The 21,397-nt window shown below is 38.5% G+C and overlaps 1 protein-coding gene across 5 annotated transcripts in view; it reads right to left on the bottom strand.

The window, feature by feature from the left end:
* Window positions 1-21,397, bottom strand: part of TRPC3 (transient receptor potential cation channel subfamily C member 3) — an 81,171-nt gene that overhangs the window by 10,204 nt on the left and 49,570 nt on the right. For 3 of the 5 annotated variants that reach the window (XM_033856715.2, XM_033856716.2, XM_019928073.3), the window contains 2 exons: window positions 20,247-20,456; window positions 16,682-16,765 (listed from right to left, as the gene is read on the bottom strand). In XM_033856715.2, coding sequence (XP_033712606.1) covers window positions 16,682-16,765; window positions 20,247-20,456 — 294 coding nt within the window. The remainder of the gene's footprint in view (window positions 1-16,681; window positions 16,766-20,246; window positions 20,457-21,397) is intronic. The other 2 variants (XM_033856717.2, XM_073804869.1) reach the window with 2 other exon arrangements.

Genomic DNA, 21,397 nt, shown 5'->3' with positions numbered 1-21,397 from the left:
CAGGGGACGCGGGTTCGTGCCCTGGTCCGGGAGGATCCCACATGCCGCAGAGCGGCTGGGCCTGTGAACCATGGTCGCTGAGCCTGCGCATCCGGAGCCTGCGCTCCGCAACGGGAGAGGCCACAACAGTGAGAGGCCTGCGTACAACAAAAAAAAAAAAAAAAAAAAAAAAAAAAAAAACCCTATGAATTTGAATGTAGGCCTTTATTTACTAGCTGAGTGAATTAAAGGTGCTTAAACTCTTTAAGCTTCCATTTCCTCATTTATAAAATGGGGGTAATAAAACTCAACTAATAAGTTGTACAGATTAAATAATCAAATGCATGTAAAAAGCATAGTTCCTGCTTAGAAAAGGACAGCTCTTGTTGGTATTACTTATAAAGTTTGAGGACTAAGATACTGCTACCCATATTCCCTAGCATAATACTCTAAAACATTTATGTAACATTATCCAAAACCACACTTAGAAAGTCTATGAAAACTTACATTTACTGCCAGAAGGGACAATAACAGGAAAATAAAATATTTTAAACATTCATATAGTGTTCAAGTTCCCTAGAAATATCCTGAACAAAACTATTCAGATTAAATTCCCTCATTGAAGGGAAAAGAAGAGGGCATATTCATCTCCATTTCATCTTTAACCCACAGGGAAAATGGTAGTTATAGGCTAAAATTTTTCCCTTCAAAATTTGATGTGTTTTAAGCTTTCCGTGCATCCCACAAAAATGTTCACCTTAATATTTATAGCTTAAATATACTTTTCTACCACTGCACCAAGTTGGAGTCTCTCTAAAAGGCAAGAAGACACCTGCTATTGGGCTGAAATCAGTTTCCCCACATATGACACTACCTGGTAATAGTCCATCCCTTAGTTCACGTTGGAAAGATAACTGATGTGAATTCCAAAATGATTTGCAGCTCAGAGAAGGTACAAAGTTTAGCCATTTCCATTGTATTAGGTAGCTTGTCTGGTGAGCCCAAGGCAGTATTGTATAGCAGTTGAGAAAGTGGGCTACAAGGACAAATAGCTTGGACTTGAGTGTGTTTTGAGCTATTTACAAACAATCAAATCTTGGTGACAATCTGTGTAGTGGAAATGTTAGCGTCTATCTTATAAAAGATAATACAAGTTAATTACATAGAAGGTGCTCAATTAATGTAACTATTATTCTTATTATCATTTATGTTTCTTTTATAAAGAAAATTTTGATTAACCCGTCTTAATAATGCTGGTACTATAGGCAAAGATCATGAAACTTGTGAGTAATAAGTAAAAGTATCATTTAAAATATTATCTTTACCTCAATTTCTGATGGATTCTTTAATCAAAGCCAGTACCACAAATTAAATCGATCAATAACAGAATCATCTTCTTTCCCTCTTGGTCAAATTGCTAACTAATGCAACAGAAGTCTATAAATTAACTTCCACATTCCACATACCTCCAGAAATTATCCATATTTCTCAATATGAGCATGTGAGTCACTGTTTAAGGAAGACATTGTAATATTATTGAGTGGACTATGGATTTCCTCTATCCAAGGTGTGGAAAGCTTGGTCCTAGTTACCTCAAACATTATCTCCTGCAAACAAATCCAAGTTCATTTCTCAGCCCTCCATTAAGACTGGGAGAAGGAATGAGATTCGGATGGTTGCATATGTGTGCATGCCCTGCCTTTCCAGAAAGCATCAAAGCTTTTCTTTGCACGTGCTTATTTTTTACTGATTCAAATTCAACTAACAATTGTTAAGTAATCTATCAGATACTTTTACATTTATTTCCTCATTTACTCCTACAGAGAAACCAAATTTGACTGACATTGGCAGATTCTATAATCTGAATTTTAGCAACCTATAAAGTGTGACTATAAGGTAATAAGATTGATTTGGACGAACACAAAGAACTTGGAAGTAGAGAGCAGAATTTTAGGGAGGGAAGGGTCCTTGGAAATCATGTGTTTTTCATTTTTTCTTACCACTCATTGTGACATACATACCCTGACAGATCACCATTGCACAGCCTCTGAATAAACATCTGTGATTCAGACCCTGCTACTTTTTCCAGACAGTTGGTTTGGTCTATTTTTGGACAATTGTAGCTGTTAAAAAATTCCTTTGTATTGAGTCAAAATCTGCTTCATTGTACTTTCTAACTACTGGTCCAAGTTTTGTTCTTTGGAGAAACAGAGAATAGATTTCCGTCTTCTTCTACTTGATCAGCTTTCAAATATTTTCCTCCTCTGGGTTTCCCTGGGTTCCCACACCATTTTATTTATATCTCACTTATACCACATAGCCATATCCCAAGGTTGTATGAACGTTCACCTACTTTTTTCTTTCCTTCCCTTCCTTCCACCTCCATGCTGCCCTTCCACTCCAGTGGAGAGATCCTTGAAGCCATGGACTGTATATTTGTAGTCTTACAACATAAGACCATGCATAACAGAGGATATCCTGAATGGGTCATGAAGCTTAAGGTGAATTCCTTATATTACCATGTACTTCCAGTAAAATCAAGACTACATGAATTAGATCAGAGACCATCATGTGGGCCGAAGACAGTCTAACACTATCTGAGCCAGAGGTGTTCCCAAGCCAAAGAAGGTTGTTAAAGCAGAGCTGCCACAGAAGAGAGCAGAGAGATAAGAACCTACAGCCCAGCTTTGGTGGAGGCTTACAATATATTCTCATTTCTCAAGGTCATATTAGCATATCTATGTACTTTTAACTTGAATTAACACAGGTATTCATGAGCAGAATTCAATCATAGCTATCCCTCCAAGGCTTTATGTTCTACAGAAAAATCATTCCCAGTTTTTCAAAAAAATTCTTTATATACATAAAAATTACCTCTGCATGCTTGTAATAATTAATGTTAATATAAATAATACTGCCATTAATTAAGGCACCTAAAAATTTTTCCTTTGTTGCCCTTTGAGACACATCTGAATCTCTTGTCTTTGAAGTAATTGTCATGGAGAGGAAACATTCATTTGAATGTAAAACATGTAAGATGATGACCTGATTGGTGATGGCCACATATTTTTTGAAGGTGGATGTAACTTTTTTTTTGCCGAGCCCTGCGGCTTGTGGGATCCTAGTTCCCCAACCAGGGATCAAACCTGCGCCCCCTGCAGTGGAAGCGCAGAATCTTAACCACTGAACCGCCAGGGAAGTCCCAGGATGTGATTATTTTTGAAAAAATGTGAAGTCAGATGGCACTGTCTTGTTAATAAGGTGAATGATTAGCTGAGTTCAGGACTGAGAAAGTAACAAAGCACTTTTTTGTGTCTTATAAACTAATTATAGACGTAACTCTTTAGAGATATTCCAGAAATATTCTGATCTGTGATATAAACCATTAGAATTAGTGTATTCCAAAGGTCACCCCTTTGAAGGAAAAATCCCCATTTAGCAGATTAAGATTTGGAATTTCTTTAAGGTAAATCACATAATCATACTACATGAAACAAAAATTCATAACAAATAAACCAATTGTTATCACTCATGGAGTTCATAACAGGTAGATTTTTATCTAAATGTAATCAAGACATTTATATGAAGTTTGGGGTATATATAGATGATTGAGACTTTTTCCCTCAGTTTCTCTTTTTCTGCTATCACTTTTGGGGAGCTACAGAAGACTATGCCACAGGCACAGGGAATTCTTCTCTTTAGAAAATACGAAATATACAGGATTCTGGAGTCTCTAGGCATTTAGCAAGGATCATCTCATGCGGAGGCATAGCCATTTTCAATTTAACAATATACTTAGAAGTTTCTCCACTTCTTCCAAATCACTCAAAAGCAATAAGGAGAATAGGAAACAGAAACACTAACTCCCTCATTAATGAGACTTAAAGGAATCCATATTCTTTTTTAGAAAGGTTATATGTAAAGGTCAAATGGGGATATGGAGAAATGCCAAGAGCAGACATTCATGGCTGAGAATGTCCTTGACCTTTTGATACAAAGGCTACAGAAGCTTAGAATTATAGGGCTGAAGGAGAAATTATAAAGAAAAGCCATAATTGCTAGAAGTACTTTGTGAGTGAGGTGGAGAGGGAGAGTCTGCCTTGTGAACAATCCTGCAGTGCTATTTTTGACAAGAGAAAATAAAGAATAAGTTGAACTCACATACACAATGCTGTGCCTAAAGGCAAATTCCTACTAATCTGGGACGGGCGCCCTGGAATTCTCTGGCCCGACTCCAACCTCCTGAAACCAGCTGGTCCGAGAAGAACTTACTTCATTCAAAACTGAGTAATAGTCAGTAAGGAATCTATAAAACATATACACTAAGACAGTCCAAGGAAAAAAGGAAACTAACAAATAGCAAATAGAGAACACTCACTAGAAAAATGCTAAAGAAGAGATGAAAACACATAACACCATTATTGAAACATAATCTTTTAAAAATAGGGACCAATCATGTCTTCAAAATAAGAGCACAAGGAAAATATGGTAAGTCAAAGTAGGAAATGATATATAAGTTGGAAAATCTCAAGAAGAGGAGGAAGAAAAAAATTAAATCATCACAGAAATGAAAGATATATTTGAAGCAGCACATATGAAAACAGACAGGAATAAAAGACAGGATGGGAAAAAAAGGAGCCAAAGAGAGAAATGGATGAAAAATTCAAAAGGAATAGAGAAAAAAAGATTCAGCAGGCATCTAATTGGTATCTCTGAAGATGAGACCTCAAATAATGGAACAGAAAAAATATTTCAAGGTATAATTCAAGGAAATTTTTCAGAAATAAAAGAAGACTTGAATGTACAATTTGAAAGGACATACTCCATGCTAGGAAAAATTCATGCAGATCCACCTACAGAACAATCAATTGCAAGTTATTGGATTCAAAAGATAAACAAAGAAAATTTGGGCATTCAAATCAAAATCTCAGGTCAACTATATGAGAGAAATAATCAGGCTGGCCTCAAACTTTTCCATATCAACATTCCATTCTAGGAGCATTGGAGCAATGTTTACAAATACATCAAGAAAATAAAGTCATATCTAAGAATTTTACAGCTAGTTAATATGAATATATAGAAAATAGGAAACAGTTTAGGACATGAAATAACTCAGAGAACGTAGTTCCCATGAGCTCTTTTTTTTTTTTTTTTTTTCCCCCGGTATGTAGGCCTCTCACTGTTGTGGCCTCTCCCATTGCGGAGTGCAGGCTCAGCAGCCATGGCTCATGGGCCCAGATGCTCCGGGGCATGTGGGATCTTCCCGGACCGGGGCACGAACCCGTGTCCCCTGCATCGGCAGGCGGACTCTCAACCACTGCGCCACCAGGGAAGCCCCCCCATGAGCTCTTTTTGAAGAAACTGGAGGAAGACAAACTTTACCTGACAAAGAGATTAATGGAAAATTAAGGCCAAAAGACTGGTGGTGAGTACTGACTGTTTAGCTGTGGGACTAAAACTAAAACAAATGTGAATTATAATCTAACAAGGTAGTGAAGGGGATCAGAAAATATCACCCTCAAATATATCACTTTGACATAGGATTACTTTGAGCTGAAAGCAATTAAGAAGCAGAAGACACAGAAGGAGCTCACTGCCTTCTTCCCAACTGCCCAAGAACACGACATAAATTTCCCTTTGTGAAGGTCTTCCCCCTCCCCTCTCCCATACCAAGAGGAAGAGAAACAAGCACCACCACTAGAAACAGAAAGTTGGCTCAGAGATGGCTCTGCACAAACACAAACCTTACTACAGTAACCCTAATCTTCCATTAATTTCCCCATATATATACACTCACGTTCCCACAATTTACCACCCCTGGGAGCCCAAAGACATCCTCTTTCCTTTGTCTTGTCACTTCTCCACAATTCATTGCCCTTTTTAGGATGATATACAAGCCTCAATTTCTAACTACCCCTTTGAGTTACTCATCACAAAATTCTCCCATGTGTTTGCACTTTGCATGCATAAATAAACTCTGTTTTTTTTTTTCTTCTGTTAATCTGCCTTTTGTTAGTTTAATTCACAGACCCCAGCTACAGAACCTAATGGGTAGAGGAAAGGTTTTTTTGTTCCACCCCTACAATTCTAATGATTTAACCAGCAAAAGCTGGGAGGAGGAGGGGAAAAATGGTGAAAGATAAAATAAATATACTGATTTTTTCATATTTTACAGCTGGAGGGTCAAAAGATAAAACTTGAAACTTATAAATCAAATAACAGATATAAGTATGTGTAAAGCACCAAGACAAATAATATAATCCACTTTGGCAGAGACTGCCAGTTCTCTTCCCTGGTTTTTTAGCTCAGCACACGGCCACTAGGAATTAAGAATTATTTTGTAGCCTCCATTGCAGACATGCTGTTTGTGTAACTTTACAGAAGTTCCTTACAGGAAGGAGGCATCTTTCTTCCCTATCACTGTCTGACTATATTTTGGAATGCAGATATAATAGCCAGAGCTCCAGTAGCTTTCTTGGACTGTAAGATCATGTTAGAATGAAAGCCAATCATGACAGAGTAATATTATAGAAACAGCCTGGGACCCTGACAGTGGTGGGTACCATACCAGCCCTGGAATGACCACCTCCGGAATTCTTGAAGAGAAGAGAGAAGCACATTTCTATGTTCTTTCAGCTACTAGTGGTTGGTATTTGGTGGTTCTGTGTGATTTGCACCACTTAATCCTAATTAATATGAACACTCTGAGGACTACTTTAAAGTGATATTGGGTACACGAATGAAGATCTGAACAAATGGAAAGGTGTGTCATATTCTTGAAAAGGAAGACACAACATTATAAAGATGTCAATTCTTCTTAAGCTAACACAACCCGTAAAATACCAACAGAATATTTTGCAAATTATACAAGCTGACTCTAAAGTTTAAGGAGAAAAATAAACAAGAAAGAATAACCAGGAAAATTATGCAATATAATTTGAGTAAGAGTCTCTTCACGTAAGAGTCTTGAAGTAAGGACATATGTATGTGTTTCTGTGTATTTTGTTTGATTTTGTTTTAAACTATAGTAATTAAAACAATATGGTTCTATAGCATATTGAAAGCCCAGAAATAAATCTAAGTAGATATGGGAACTTAGTAAATGATAAAAGTGATATTTCAAATCAATAGAGAAGACAGATTATTCAACACACCCAGTTCTGTAATCATCTAGAAAAAAAATATATTTGGATCCCCATCCACACATTGCATCAAACTATATTCTACACAGATCAAATATTATCATGTAAAAAGTGAAACCGTTAGTGTACCAAGGAAAATATGGGTAAAACATTTCTTAAATATCCTCATATAGGAGAGGAGCTTTTGAAATAGGACACAAAATCTGAAGCCATAAACAATTTGTAATGTTGACTACACACAATTCTAAACGGTTGGGAAAAAATACCCACAAATATTAAAAAGACACACAACAAACTGGGGGAAAAATTCTCAACTCCTATCACAGATAAAGGGCTGATTTTCTTAAAATTAATTCTTAATTCTTAAAAGAATTCTTCCTAATTTATAACAAAGAGCCCATCAAGAAAAGCAAATAAATATTGGGTCTTAAGCATATAGAAAACTAAGTCTAAAAAGATGGTCAAATTCATTCATTACAAAGAATGCAAAGTAAAATGTGACACTGTGGTCTCATTTTCACCTATCAATTTGGACAAGACAAAAACCTTTGGTAACATACTATTGGTATATTAAGGAGGAAACGGGCACTCTTGTACGTTTATTGTTAAGAATATAAACCGGGCTCAGACGCCGGCCGAAGCCCTCGATGGCGCACTCGGGAGCAGAGAAGGTGAGTGTCCAGCGCCCCACATGACTCAGACCCCAAGCCCGGCCCTCAGGTGACTGCACCTGACTGGGAAGCCCCTGACAGGAGGCCACCGCTCAGGCATCTCTGGGACCTGAGGAAAGGAGCCCCAGGACAGGACGCCCGGCCCTCAGGTGACTCTGTGACAGGACGGCTGCCCGAGGAGTGAACTTCCATTTTGGAGAGGGGCCCACATGTGAGGGAATAGCAGATGGTCTCTATCAGCTGAGGGCTTGAGCTCAACAACCAAAAGGAAGCGAATTCCAACAACAACCATGTGCCTGCTAGAGGATCTGGAGCCTTAAATGAGTCTCCAGTCCTGACCAGCAGCTCCCGTGCAGCCTCCTGTGTGAGGCCCCGAGCAGAGGACCCAGCTCACCTGCACAGGTACCCACAAAGAAACGGTATCCTGGCAAAATGAGGCAGGAGCAAAAGAGTTGAACATGCATGAAAAGGAAAGTGACTCATAGTCCCTTCAGTCTAGTATAAAACGGGAAAATTGTTACAATCATTTGAAGACCCAAAAGGATGATAAAAGGCACACTATCAATAGAGAACTGTTTACTCATGAGAAACTGCTACCGTGTAGGGGAAGGATAATAAACATGACTTGGTCATCTAAGAGCACTCAAGTACTTCCACCCAACCTCGGACAGAGTTAAAGACAGCTTCTTTGTGGCTGGCAGAGAAAACCAAGCAGCTTCACTGGCGAGAGGATTCTAAGGGAGGAGGAGAAGGAGAGTAGCAGGAAGGAAAGCAGACATCAAGAGGGTCTTGGTGCTCTGGCCTGGTGTCAGGCCTGAGCCTCTAAGGTGGAAGAGCCGAGTTCAGGACACTGGACCACCAGAGACCTCCCAGCCCCATGTAAGATCAACTGACGAGAGCTCTATAAAGAGACCTCCATCTCAACACTAAGACCCAGCTCCACTGAACGGCCAGCAAACTCCAGTGCTGGATGTCCCATGCCAAAAAACTAGCAGGACAGGAACACAACACCACCCATTAGCAGAGAGGCTGCCTAAATTAATACTAAGTTCACAGACACCCCAAAACACACCACCAGACGTGGATCTGCCCACCAGAAAGACAAGATCCAGCCCCACCCACCAGAACACAGGCACCAGTCCCTTCCACCAGGAAGCCCAGACAAGCCACTGAACCAATCTTAGCCACTGGGGGCAGACACCAAAAACAATGGGAACTATGAACCTGCAGCCTGTGAAAAGGAGACCCCAAACACAGCAAGTTAAGCAAAATGGAACGACAGAGAAATATGCAGCAGATGAAGGAGCAAGGTAAAAACCCACCAGACCAAACAAATGAAGAGGAAATAGGCAGTCTACCTGAAAAAGAATTCAGAATAATGATAGTAAAGATGATCCAAAATCTTGGAAATAGAATGGAGAAAATACAAGAAATGTTTAATAAGGACCTAGAAGAACTAAAGAGAAAACATACAATGATGAACAACAAAATATATTAAATTAAAAATTCTCTAGAAGGAATCAATAGCAGAATAACTGAGGCAGAAGAACGGATAAGTGACCTGCAAGATAAAATAGTGGAAATAACTACCACAGAGCATGATAAAGAAAAAAGCATGAAAAGAATTGAGGACAGTCTCAGAGACCTCTGGGACAACATTAAAGGTAACAACACTTGAACTATAGGGGTCCCAGAAGAAGAGAAAAAGAAAGGGTCTGAGAAAATATTTGAAGAGATTATAGTTGAAAACTTCCCTAACATGGGAAAGGAAATAGTCAATCAAGTCCAGGAAGCACAGAGACTCCCATAGAGGATAAATCCAAGGAGAAACATGCCAAGGCACATATTAATCAAACTATCAAAAATTAACTACAAAGAAAAAATACTAAAAGCAGCAAGGGAAAAGTGACAAATAACATACAAGGGAATCCCCATAAGGTTAACAGCTGATCTTTCAGCAGAAACTCTGCAAGCCAGAAGGGAGTGGCAGGACATACTTAAAGTGATGAAAGGGAAAAACCTACAACCAAGATTACGCTACCCAGCAAGGATCTCATTCAGATTTGATGAGGAAATTAAAACGTTTACAGACAAGCAAAAGTTAAGAGAAATTGGCACCACCAAGCCAGCTTTACAACAAAGGCTAAAGGAACTTCTCTAGGCAGGAAACACAAGAGAAGGAAAAGACCTACAAAAACAAACCCAAAACAATTAAGAAAATGGTAATAGGAACATACATGTCGATAATTACCTTAAAGGTAAATGGGTTAAATGCTCCCACCAAAAGATACAGACTGGCTGAAAGGATACAAAAACAAGACCCATATATATGCTGTCTACAAGAGACCCACTTCAGACGTAAGGACACATACAGACTGAAAGTGAGGGGATGGAAAAAGATATTCCATGCAAATGGAAATCAAAAGAAAGCTGGAGTAGCAATTCTCATATCAGACAAAATAGACTTTAAAATAAAGACTATTATAAGAGACAAAGATGGACACTACATAATGATCAAGGGATCAATCCAAGAAGACGATATAACAATTGTTAATATTTATGCACCCAACATAGGAGCACCTCAATACATAAGGCAAATGCTAACAGCCATAAAAGGGGAAATTGACAGTAACACAATCATAGTAGGGGACTTTAACATCCCACTTTCACCAATGGACAGATCATCCAAACTGAAAATAAATAAGGAAACACAAGCTTTAAATGACATATTAAACAAGATGGACTTAATTGATATATATAGGACATTCCATCCAAAAACAACAGAATACACATTCTTCTCAAGTGCTCATGGAACATTCTCCAGGACAGATCATATCTTGGGTCAAAAATCAGGCCTTGGTAAACTTAAGAAAATTGACATTGTAAAAAGTATCTTTTCCGACCACAATGCTATGACACTAGATATCAGTCACAGGAAAAAAGACTGTAAAAAATACAAACACATGGAGGTTAAACAGTACACTACTAAATAACCAAGAGATCACTGAAGAAATCAAAGAGGAAATCAAAAAATACCTAGAAACAAATGACAATGAAAACACCATGACCCAAAACCTATGGGATGCAGCAAAAGCAGTTCTAAGAGGGAAGTTTATAGCAATACAATCCTACCTCAGGAAACAAGAAACATCTCAAATAAACAACCTAACCTTACACCTCAAGCAATTAGAGAAAAAAGAACAAAAAAAACCCCCAAAGTTAGCAGAAGGAAAGAAATTATAAAGATCAGATCAGAAATAAATGAAAAAGAAATGAAGGAAACAATAGCAAAGATGAATAAAACTAAAAGCTGGTTCTTTGAGAAGATAAACAAAATTGATAAACCACTATCCAGACTCATTAAGAAAAAAGGGGAGAAGACTCAAATCAACAGAATTAGAAATGAAAAAGAAGAAGTAACAGCTGACCCTGCAGAAATACAAAGAATCATAAGGGATTACTACAAGCAACTATATTCCAATAAAATGTGCAACCTGGAAGAAATGGACACATTCTTAGAAAAGCACCACCTTCTGAGACTGAACTAGGAAGAAACAGAAAATATAAACAGACCAATCACAAGCATTGAAATTGAAACTGTGATTAAAAATCTTCCAACAAACAAAAGCCCACGACCAGATGGCTTCACAGGCAAATTCTATCAAACATTTAGAGAAGAGCTAACACCTATCCTTCTCAAACTCTTCCAAAATATAGAGGGAGGAACACTCCCAAACTCATTCTATGAGGCCACCATCATCCTGATACCAAAACCAGACAAAGATGTCACAAAAAAAGAAAACTACAGACCAATATCACTGATGAACACAGATGCAAAAATCCTCAACAAAATACTAGAAAACAGAATTCAACAGCACATTAAAAGGATCATACACCATGATCCAGTGGGTTTTATCCCAGGAATGCAAGGATTCTTCAATATATGCAAAGCAATCAATGTGATACACCATATTAACAAATTGAAGGAGAAAAACCATATGATCATCTCAATAGATACAGAAAAAGTTTTTGACAAAATTCAACACCCATTTATGATAAAAACTCTCTAGAAAGTAGGATAGAGGGAACTTACCTCAACATAATAAAGGCCATATATGACAAACCCACAGCCAACATCATTCTCAATGGTGAAAAACTGAAAACGCTTCCTCTAAAATCAGGACCAAGGATGCCCACTCTCATCACTATTATCCAACATAGTTTTGGAAGTTTTAGCAACAGCAATCAGAGAGGAAAAGAAGAAGTAAAGCTGTCACTGTTTGCAGATGACATGATACTATACATAGAGAGTCCTAAAGATGCTATCAGTCTTAGAGGAAAACATAGGAAGAACACTCTTTGACATAAATCAGAGCAAGATCCTTTTTGACCCACCTCCTAGAGAAATGGAAATAAAAACAAAAATAAAGACATGGGACCTAATGAAACTTAAAAGCTTTTGCACAGCAAAGGAAACCATAAACAAGACCAAAAGACAACCCTCAGGATGGAAGAAAATATTTGCAAATGAAGCAATTGACAAAGGATTAATCTCCAAAATTTACAAGCAGCTCACGCAGCCCAATATCAAAAAAAACAAACAACCTAATCCAAAAATGGGCAGAAGACCTAAATAGACATTACTCCAAAGAAGATATACAGATTGCCAAGAAACACATGAAAGGATGCTCAACATCACTAATTATTAGAGAAATGCAAATCAAAACTATAATGAGGTATTACCTCACACCAGTCAGAATGACCAGCATCAAAAAATCTACAATCAACAAATGCTGGAGAGGGTGCGGAGAAAAGGGAACCCTCTTGCACTGTTGGTGGGAATGTAAATTGACATAGCCACTATGGAAAGCAGTATGGAGGTTCCTTAAAAAACTAAAAATAGAACTATCATACAACCCAGCAATCCCACTACTGGGCATATACCCAGAGAAAACCATAATTCAAAGAGTCATGTGGGCTTCCCTGGTGGCACAGTGGTTAAGAATCTGCCTGCCAATGCAAGGGACATGGGTTCGAGCCCTGGCCCAGGAAGATCCCACATGCCACGGAGCAACTCAGCTCAGCTCTAGAGCCTGCAATCCACAACTACTGAGCCCACGTGCCACAACTATTGAAGCCTGGGCACTTAGAGACCATGCTCCGCAACAAGAGAAGCCATGACAATGAGAAGCCTGCACACCACAACGAAGAGTAGCCCCTGCTCACCGCAACTAGAGAAAGCCTGCACGCAGCAGCAAAGACCCAACACAGCCATAAATAATTAATTAAATAAATAAATGAGTCTTGTACCACAATGTTCATTGCAGCTCTATTTACAATAGCCAGGACATGGGAGCAACCTAAGTGTCCATCGACAGATGAATGGATAAAGAAGATGTGGCACATATATATATACAATGGAATATTACTCAGCCATAAAAAGAAATGGAAGTGAGTTATATGTAGTGAGGTGGATGGACCTAGAGTCTGTCATACAGAGTGAAGTAAGTCAGAAAAAGAAAAACAAATATCGTATGCTAACACATATATATGGAATCTAAGAATGGATCTGAGGACATAAGGAGGGGTAAGGGTAAGCTGGGACGAAGTGAGAGAGTGGTACTATCAAATGTAAAATAGATAGCTAGTGGGAAGCAGCCACATAGCACAGGGAGATCAGCTCGGTGCTTTGTGAACACCTAGAGGGGTGGGATAGGGAGGGTGGGAGGGAGACGCAAGAGGGAGGATATATGGGGATATATGTATATGTATAGCTGATTCACTTTGTTATAAAGCAGAAACCAACACACCATTGTAAAGCAACTATACTCCAATAAAGATGTTTAAAAAAAAGAAGATGCTATCAGAAAACTACTAGAGCTAATCGATGAATTTGGTAAAGTAGCAGGATACAAAATTAATGCACAGAAATATCTTGAATTCCTATACACTAATGATGAAAAATCTGAAAGAGAAATTAAGGAAACACTCCCATTTACCACTGCAACACAAAGAATAAAATACCTAGGAATAAACCTACCTAAGGAGACAAAAGACCTATATGCAGAAAACTATAAGACACTGATGAAAGAAATTAAAGATGATATAAACAGATGGAGAGATATACTATGTTCTTGGATTAGAAGAATCGACAGTGTGAAAATGACTCCACTACCCAAAGCAATCTACAGATTTAATGCAATCCCTATCAAACTACCACTGGCATTTTTCACAGAACTAGAAGAAAAAATTTCACAATTTGTATGGAAATACAAAAGAACTTAAATAGCCAAAGCAATCTTGAGAAAGAAAAATGGAGGTGGAGGAATCAGGCTCCCTGACTTCAGACTATACTACAAAGCTACAGTAATCAAGCCAGTATGGTACCGGCACAAAAACAGAAATATAGATCAATGGAACTCGATAGAAAGCCCAGAGATAAACCCACAAACATATGGTCACCTTATCTTTGATAAAGGAGGCAAGAATATACAATGGAGAAAAGACAGCCTCTTCAGTAAGTGCTGGGAAAACTGGACAGCTACATGTAAAACAATGAAATTAGAACACTCCCTAACACCATACACAAAAATAAACTCAAAATGGATTAAAGACCTAAATGTAAGACCAGACACTATAAAACTCTTAGAGGAAAACATAGGAAGAACACTCTTTGACATAAATCACAGCAACATCCTTTTTGACCCGCCTCCTAGAGTAATGGAAATAAAAACAAAAATAAACAAATGGGACCTAATGAAACTTCAAAGCTTTTGCACAGCAAAGGAAACCATAAACAAGACGAAAAGACAACCCTCAGCATGGGAGAGAATATTTGCAAATGAAGCAACTGACTAAGGATTAATCTCCAAAATTTACAAGCAGCTCTTGCAGCTCAATAACAAAAAAACACACAACCCAATCCAAAAATGGGCAGAAGACCTAAATAGACATTTCTCCAAAGAAGATATACAGATTGCCAACAAACACATGAAAGGATGATCAACATCACTGATTATTAGAGAAATGCAAATCAAAACAACAATGAGGTATCACCTCACAGCAGTCAGAATGGCCATCATCAAAAAAATCTACAAACAATAAATGCTGGAGAGGGTGTGGAGAAAAGGGAACCCTCTTGCACTGTTGGTGGGAATGTAAATTGATACAGCTACTATGGAGAACAGTATGGAGGTTCCTTAAAAATCTGAAAGTAGAACTACCATATGACCCAGCAATTCCACTACTGGGCATATACCCTGAGAAAAGTGTAATTCAAAAAGAGTCATGTACCACAATGTTCATTGCAGCTCTATTTACAATAGCCAGGACATGGAAGCAACCTAAGTGTCCATCGACAGATGAATGGATAAAGAAGATGTGGCACATATATACAATGGAATATTACTGAGCCATAAAAGAAATGAAAATGAGTTATTTGTAGTTAGGTGGATGGACCTAGAGTCTGTCATACAGAGTGAAGTAAGTCAGAAAGAGAAAAGCAAATACCGTATGCTAACACGTATATATGGAATCTTAAAAAAAAAAAAGGTTCTAAAAATGGTTCTAGGGGCAGGACAGGAATAAAGACGCAAATGTAGAGAAGGGACTTGAGGACACGGGGAGGGGGAAGGGTCAGATGGGATGAAGTGAGAGAGTAGCCTTGACATATATACACTACCAAATGTAAAATAGATAGCTAGTGGGAAGCAGCCACATAGCACAGGGAGATCAGCTTGGTGCTTTGTGACCACCTAGAGGGGTGGGATAGGGAGGGTGGGAGGGAGACACAAGAGGGAGGGGGTATGGGGATATATATATACATATAGCTGATTTTCTTTGTTATACAGCAGAAACTAACACACCATTGTAAAGCAGTTATACTCCAATAAAGATGTTAAAAAAAAGAACATAAATTGGTACAAGCTCCATGAAAATCAGTTTGATAATAGCTAAAAAATTAAAATGCACATATACTTTAACCAGACAATTCTATAGGCTTGCACGTTTCAAATATCATGTATAGAAGGTTACTTACTTGTATTGCTTGTAATAGCTAAATATTGGCAATATCCTCTATTTCCATCAATAGAAGGCTGATAAATTAAATACAACCATATAATGGGACATAACGTAACCATTACAAAGTAAGACTTTGACAGTCAGTGTGCTAAGCAATTTTGCAGAATGTGGTGTTTCCAAGAAAATCATATGAACAGGAGTACACCCATTAATTGACATTACCATTCATTATAAATTCTTTGATCCTCATTCTTGTGATCTTGTACTCAACAGAAATCTAAAGATTTGGTAGTCAAAGTTATCAACCAGATGGGAAGGACTATACCCTCTTCTGAGTTGGAAAATAGTGTTGAAATGTCACATCCAAGATCAAAGGGAAACAGGTATTTTAAAGTAGTACTGATGCAACAGTATAGCCTAAGATTCCATTTGAAAAACAGATTATCTGGCAAAATGTACCAGGTTTTTTTGTACTGTGAGAACATTATTTTCCTAATATACCACATCTCCCACTGCGTTCTCCAGCTCAAGGTGTATGAAAGTGATCTTCGGAAATTGTGGCAACACTTTGCTTTCAATATCACAAAGGAACTCTTCTTCCTCAATCAAACAAACAAATAAACAAAACAACAGCAAGAAGAAGAAGGAGAAGAAGAGGAAGAACTTGGACTCTGATTTCTAAAGCGCCCTCTAACATACCATTTTCTCTGTTCTGTTCTACCCTCACAGCACATCTGAAGAACAGAAGAATATAATTCTACTCACTTTTCTCACACACACACACACATGCACACACACACACACATGAACACAGAGACATATATGGAACTACATACAGATAAAGAGATATGTCTAATGAATGCTTACCTGATAACGTGTTGGCGGATTGAGAATGCTGTTAAAACTGTGTGATTCAAAAACTCTTGAGTTAGACTGAGTGAAGAGGTTTAACTAGGAAAAAATACAATTAGCCTAGTAAATTAGAATACATTTATTTGGAAATCATAAATATAATCTACTTTATTCTCCCTCATAACTTTTCTGGAGTCAACATTTCTGAGGGACATTTTGTGGAAGCTGAGTTTTATGAATGACTTCATATATTTCCAAAGGCAAAAATTAATGTGAGCAACACACTCACATTTATCAAAATGTTGGACAGATGTACTGTAATAGAACTGTTTAACTGAAAAAATATTTTTTAAAGTTGTCTCGTGTTAAACATAATTGTTCCTGGGGTCCTTGTACACTTTATCAAAATGTCTTCATGGCATCTAGAAGGAGAAATTGCACAGAAGCAACTCTATCTGCTCCTGAGCCTGTGTTCCTCTCCTACACTTGAACAGATACACACTACAAGTTCAGAGGGTATAGGGTATCATTTGGTATTTTGTAATCCTAAAACATGAGCCAAAACAAAACGTCTTCCTAAGTATCTTGGAAGTACACTGTGCCAGGTTCAACACTTTGGAGAGAACTGGACTAAGGTATTTTGGCTTTTTTTCTTTTCTCTTTCTTTTTAAGGTTTAACTTTTGAGTGGGTAAGAACAGAAAGCAAGAGGAGACTGTCGTTACTGTCTACCCTTCACGTATGTGAACGGGGCCTGCATCTTATTCACAGATAAGCTGCTACCTATACAGTGTGATTCAAAGGCAGGGCCCTTTATCCAAGAAAATGTATTCACTCCACCACCTGTCTTCCCACCATCATAACTTAGGAAGCGGTGGGACACTAGAAGGGAAGGAAGTGGCACTTATAGGTAAGGATCCTCCCGGTTTTGTCCTCTTTGGATTGTGGCAGGAGAAAACCTCAGCTAACAAAGTTAATTTTCCTATTTGCCACTAGAGGTCAGTCTCTGACTGTTGACTGAGGTTAGAGGTAAACGTTAGATTGATTTCTTGAGGTTCCTTCCTGTCCTCTAAACAAGAAAAGCAGAAACATAATTTCTCCAAATGTTTACTAAATTCAGGAGACAGAGAGTATCTATAAAGATTAATAAGATTAAAGAGATAAAAACAGCTCATGAACAATTTAAGAAATAAAATCAAAGCAGCAGGGCTTCCCTGGTGGCGCAGTGGTTGAAAGTCCGCCTGCCGATGCAGGGGACACGGGTTCGTGCCCCGGTCCGGGAAGATCCCACATGCCGCGGAGCGGCTGAGCTTGCACGTCCGGAGCCTGTGCTCCGCAACGAAAGAGGCCACAACAGTGAGAGGCCTGCGTACCGCAAAGAGAAAAAAAAAAGGAGGTTTTTTTTTTTTTGGCCACACATGCGGGATCTTAGTTCCCTGACCAGGGATCAAACCTGTGCCCCCTGCAGTGGAAGCGCGGAGTCTTAGCCACTGGACCACCAGGGAAGTCCCCAAATGGCAGTTTTTAACCAGATATGGGCAGACTAGGAAGCCAAGCAGCATGGCTCCTGAAAGATCAGTGCTCAACCTTCTTCTGTTTCCAGCAACGTCTCTGAAGAAAGCTATTCTTCCTGCCGCTGTTGCAATACAGGCAGGAGAGGACACCCTAAACAGAACACAGCTGCCCCCCTCACATCCCTGTGAGCAAGCTGGGTTTTTTTGTTTTTGTTTTATAACAGGGGTCTAGGTAGCCACAGCCAACTTGAATGTGCTCCTCTCAACCTGTTAGTGTTTCTCCCCTTCTACATTATGACAGTATCAGGAATGAAGTCAAATGTCAGTGAAATCATTTGCCTACAGAAAGAAAACTTGAGGGTGTGAAGTGCTGGAGCTGTGAGTTCCCATGCTTGAACAGCTTCCCTTTTAAATAATAAAGCCTCAGAGAATAATAATCAATCCCCAGAGAAACAAACTGCCTTCCAAACAAAGTCCATCTCAGCAGTAGCAGGAGCTGCCCAGGATGGCAATTAGAACCCAACCCCTTTAAGACACCAGCTAAGCTGCAGCTAAAGGCACAGCCCGTGGGGAGAAGGCGGGGCAGTAACCAAGCCAGAGCCACAGCTGCTCTGGGCAGGAGCAGCCAGGTGGGCAGGAGGCAGCCAGGTGCAGCAGAAGGAGTTAGACCTCTGAGGCCGGAAAACGCCAATTCCACGACTACCCCCACACTGGCTAGCTCTTGTGACCTTGCATAGGTGAGTTGTTTTAATGGCTTCAGTGGTCTTATCTATAAAATGGGAATAATAATACCTACCTCACAGCGTTGCATGAGGTTCAAATATACGGCAGAGCACTTTGTAAACTGTGAATGAGGAAGGGCACTGATATTTGTTGAGGCTGGAATTTTGTGCCTCTCGTATCCTCCTCACAATAACCCTGTGAAGTTTTCTCTCTTTCAGGTGAGACAACTATGGCTTAGGGTAATGAAGTGATTTATCCATGTTACTTTCTAATAAGCCTTAAGCCAGAATTGAAACCCAGGTCTAATGCCAAGGCTCTCTTCCTTACATTATGCTGCTTCTCACAGTATACAGTGAGATATTATTTGAAATCGTAGCCAATCACTGTCTAAAGAGCCTTAAGAGCCCATATTCAGGTCAAACAAAGAAGGTTTAAAAGGCTACCTTCTTAAAGAGTAAAATGTAGAGTATTACAAATCTTGGAAATGCACATCTCTTTTAAAAAATGAGAAATTAAATTGCACTAATCCTGTCTTTTTCCCCAGCATCAACTGAGAAAAATATGAACTTCGTGGAGGTAACATTGCTATATTGTGGGCTCCATTTTCACAACTTTTAGGCAAAATTATATTTTAATTTTGCTCCTGTCTGCTTCACTCCCTATTATTTGAGGTTCTGCCAATATCCTTCTGTCTCCTATACCAATTCTACCTCTGCAAATTAAGTTCCTGATTCCTGATACTAAAGAGCTAGCATGGAACTCATCTTTGTTAAAATACTTTGACTCAATCAGCGTGACTCAAGAACAAACCATTCTTGATTATTTATAAAAGGGAGCATTTATGGTTAATATTTGGGGGTGCTTTTAAGCCTGTATCAAGTTTATGATATTAAAGGAAAAACGATTATTTAGCCCAATAAAGGGTTTCTACAAATAAGAATAATATGTTGGTGGTGAACTATATATACAACCAAGAGAAAAATATGAGGATAGAACTATCTAATTTCAGAATAACAATTGAGAAGCATGGAACACACACAAAAAAAACAAAGTGTTTTCTAGCAATAACTTTTCTGTTTACTTTTAACAAGTTAAAGAAGTTTTTTGTTTGGTTGTTTCTAATTTGGTAGTTTACATGAAATTCTGACCAAAAACAAGGCATAGACTAAGTGACTTCTTGATATATTATGAAGACATTAAGTATTAGTCTATGAAAGACTATGGAATGGACGGTTACTTTCAACATCTTCTAAGTTCACACATAAAAATTATTGAACAAACGTCAAAAGACAAGGAGAAAGACAAAACATTTATCTTCAGGTCTCAGAAAGCTTTTGATACCTACCCTGGACTTTGAGTTACCCATTCCCATTTCTATATCCTTCTGTAGCCTTCTCCTTCTGCATCTGGAAAAGTTAATGATCCGCATGATGAAATAAACAAATGACTTTGGACTAGGAACCAGACTGAAGGGTGGAGGTAATGTTTTTCCATCATCAAAATACGATAACCAAAGTTTTGAGCGAGCAAACTTCCATTCTACGTCACTGTCATCCTGTGTCACAAAAACAGAAAAAATATAACAACTGATTTTAAAAACTAAAAAGTCTAGTAATTGATTTCAGTAGGATCTTAACAATGAACATACATTATGCTTTTGAAATACAAAAGTGGCATATATACATTTATCTGCATATTATCTCTATTGGGCTATATAATATCTAAGTAATATCATTTTCATGATATTTAAAATTTTTTTCTCTTCCATATGCCTCTGTCTGTACCCACTGAAATTTATCCAGAATTTCCTGTCCCCTATCTAAAAAACAAAGCATAAGCACAAGAAAAATTCAGGGTCGAGGAAGGATGAAAAGATTAATTCCTCCCTCCCTCCCCACCCCCTCCAATTCTGTGTATTCAACAATAGTTCTCCGTTCCCCTCCTCATCTACACCCATCCAAGCCAGGCTGTAGACACAGCATATTATAAAGGGCAAAGGAAAAAGACAGCAGCATTCAGATGAATTGCACTTTGGAGTTTATGTGTCTGCCATATGTACTCAAATGTCACATAAGGCCCCCAGTGGCCTGTGTCTGTCTTAATCTCCTTTTATCCTCAGTGCTGCCCCTGGTGGTGGGCATAAACATTCTATCTGGTAGGAAGAATGGAGAGAAGAAACGGAGCCCGTCCATGATTGGAAGAAGTTGGCTCAGTCATTTCACACTGCCCAGTCTGCCATTGCTACACCCAAGCAGGTGTTCAGAGTACCAGTTTTCAACTCTGGAGGACCTAACTTCTGCTTTGAGAACACTATCTTACGTGTTTCTAAAACACAGATAGAAAGACTCGATGGACTTAACAAACAGTAAAGCACTAAAGAGATACAGCACACTAAACTGGAGTACATAAGAAAATATATATACAGTGATGAAGAAAGGCACCAAATCGAGCCCAATCCCAAACAAAAATAAAGTGATTTCTAGAATACTAAAAATT

Source organism: Tursiops truncatus, chromosome 5, assembly GCF_011762595.2.
Source record: "Tursiops truncatus isolate mTurTru1 chromosome 5, mTurTru1.mat.Y, whole genome shotgun sequence".
Classification (NCBI taxonomy): Eukaryota; Metazoa; Chordata; class Mammalia; order Artiodactyla; family Delphinidae; genus Tursiops; species Tursiops truncatus.
The sequence above is the reverse complement of the archived record's forward strand: the minus strand, read 5'-3'. Positions and strand labels throughout refer to the sequence as shown.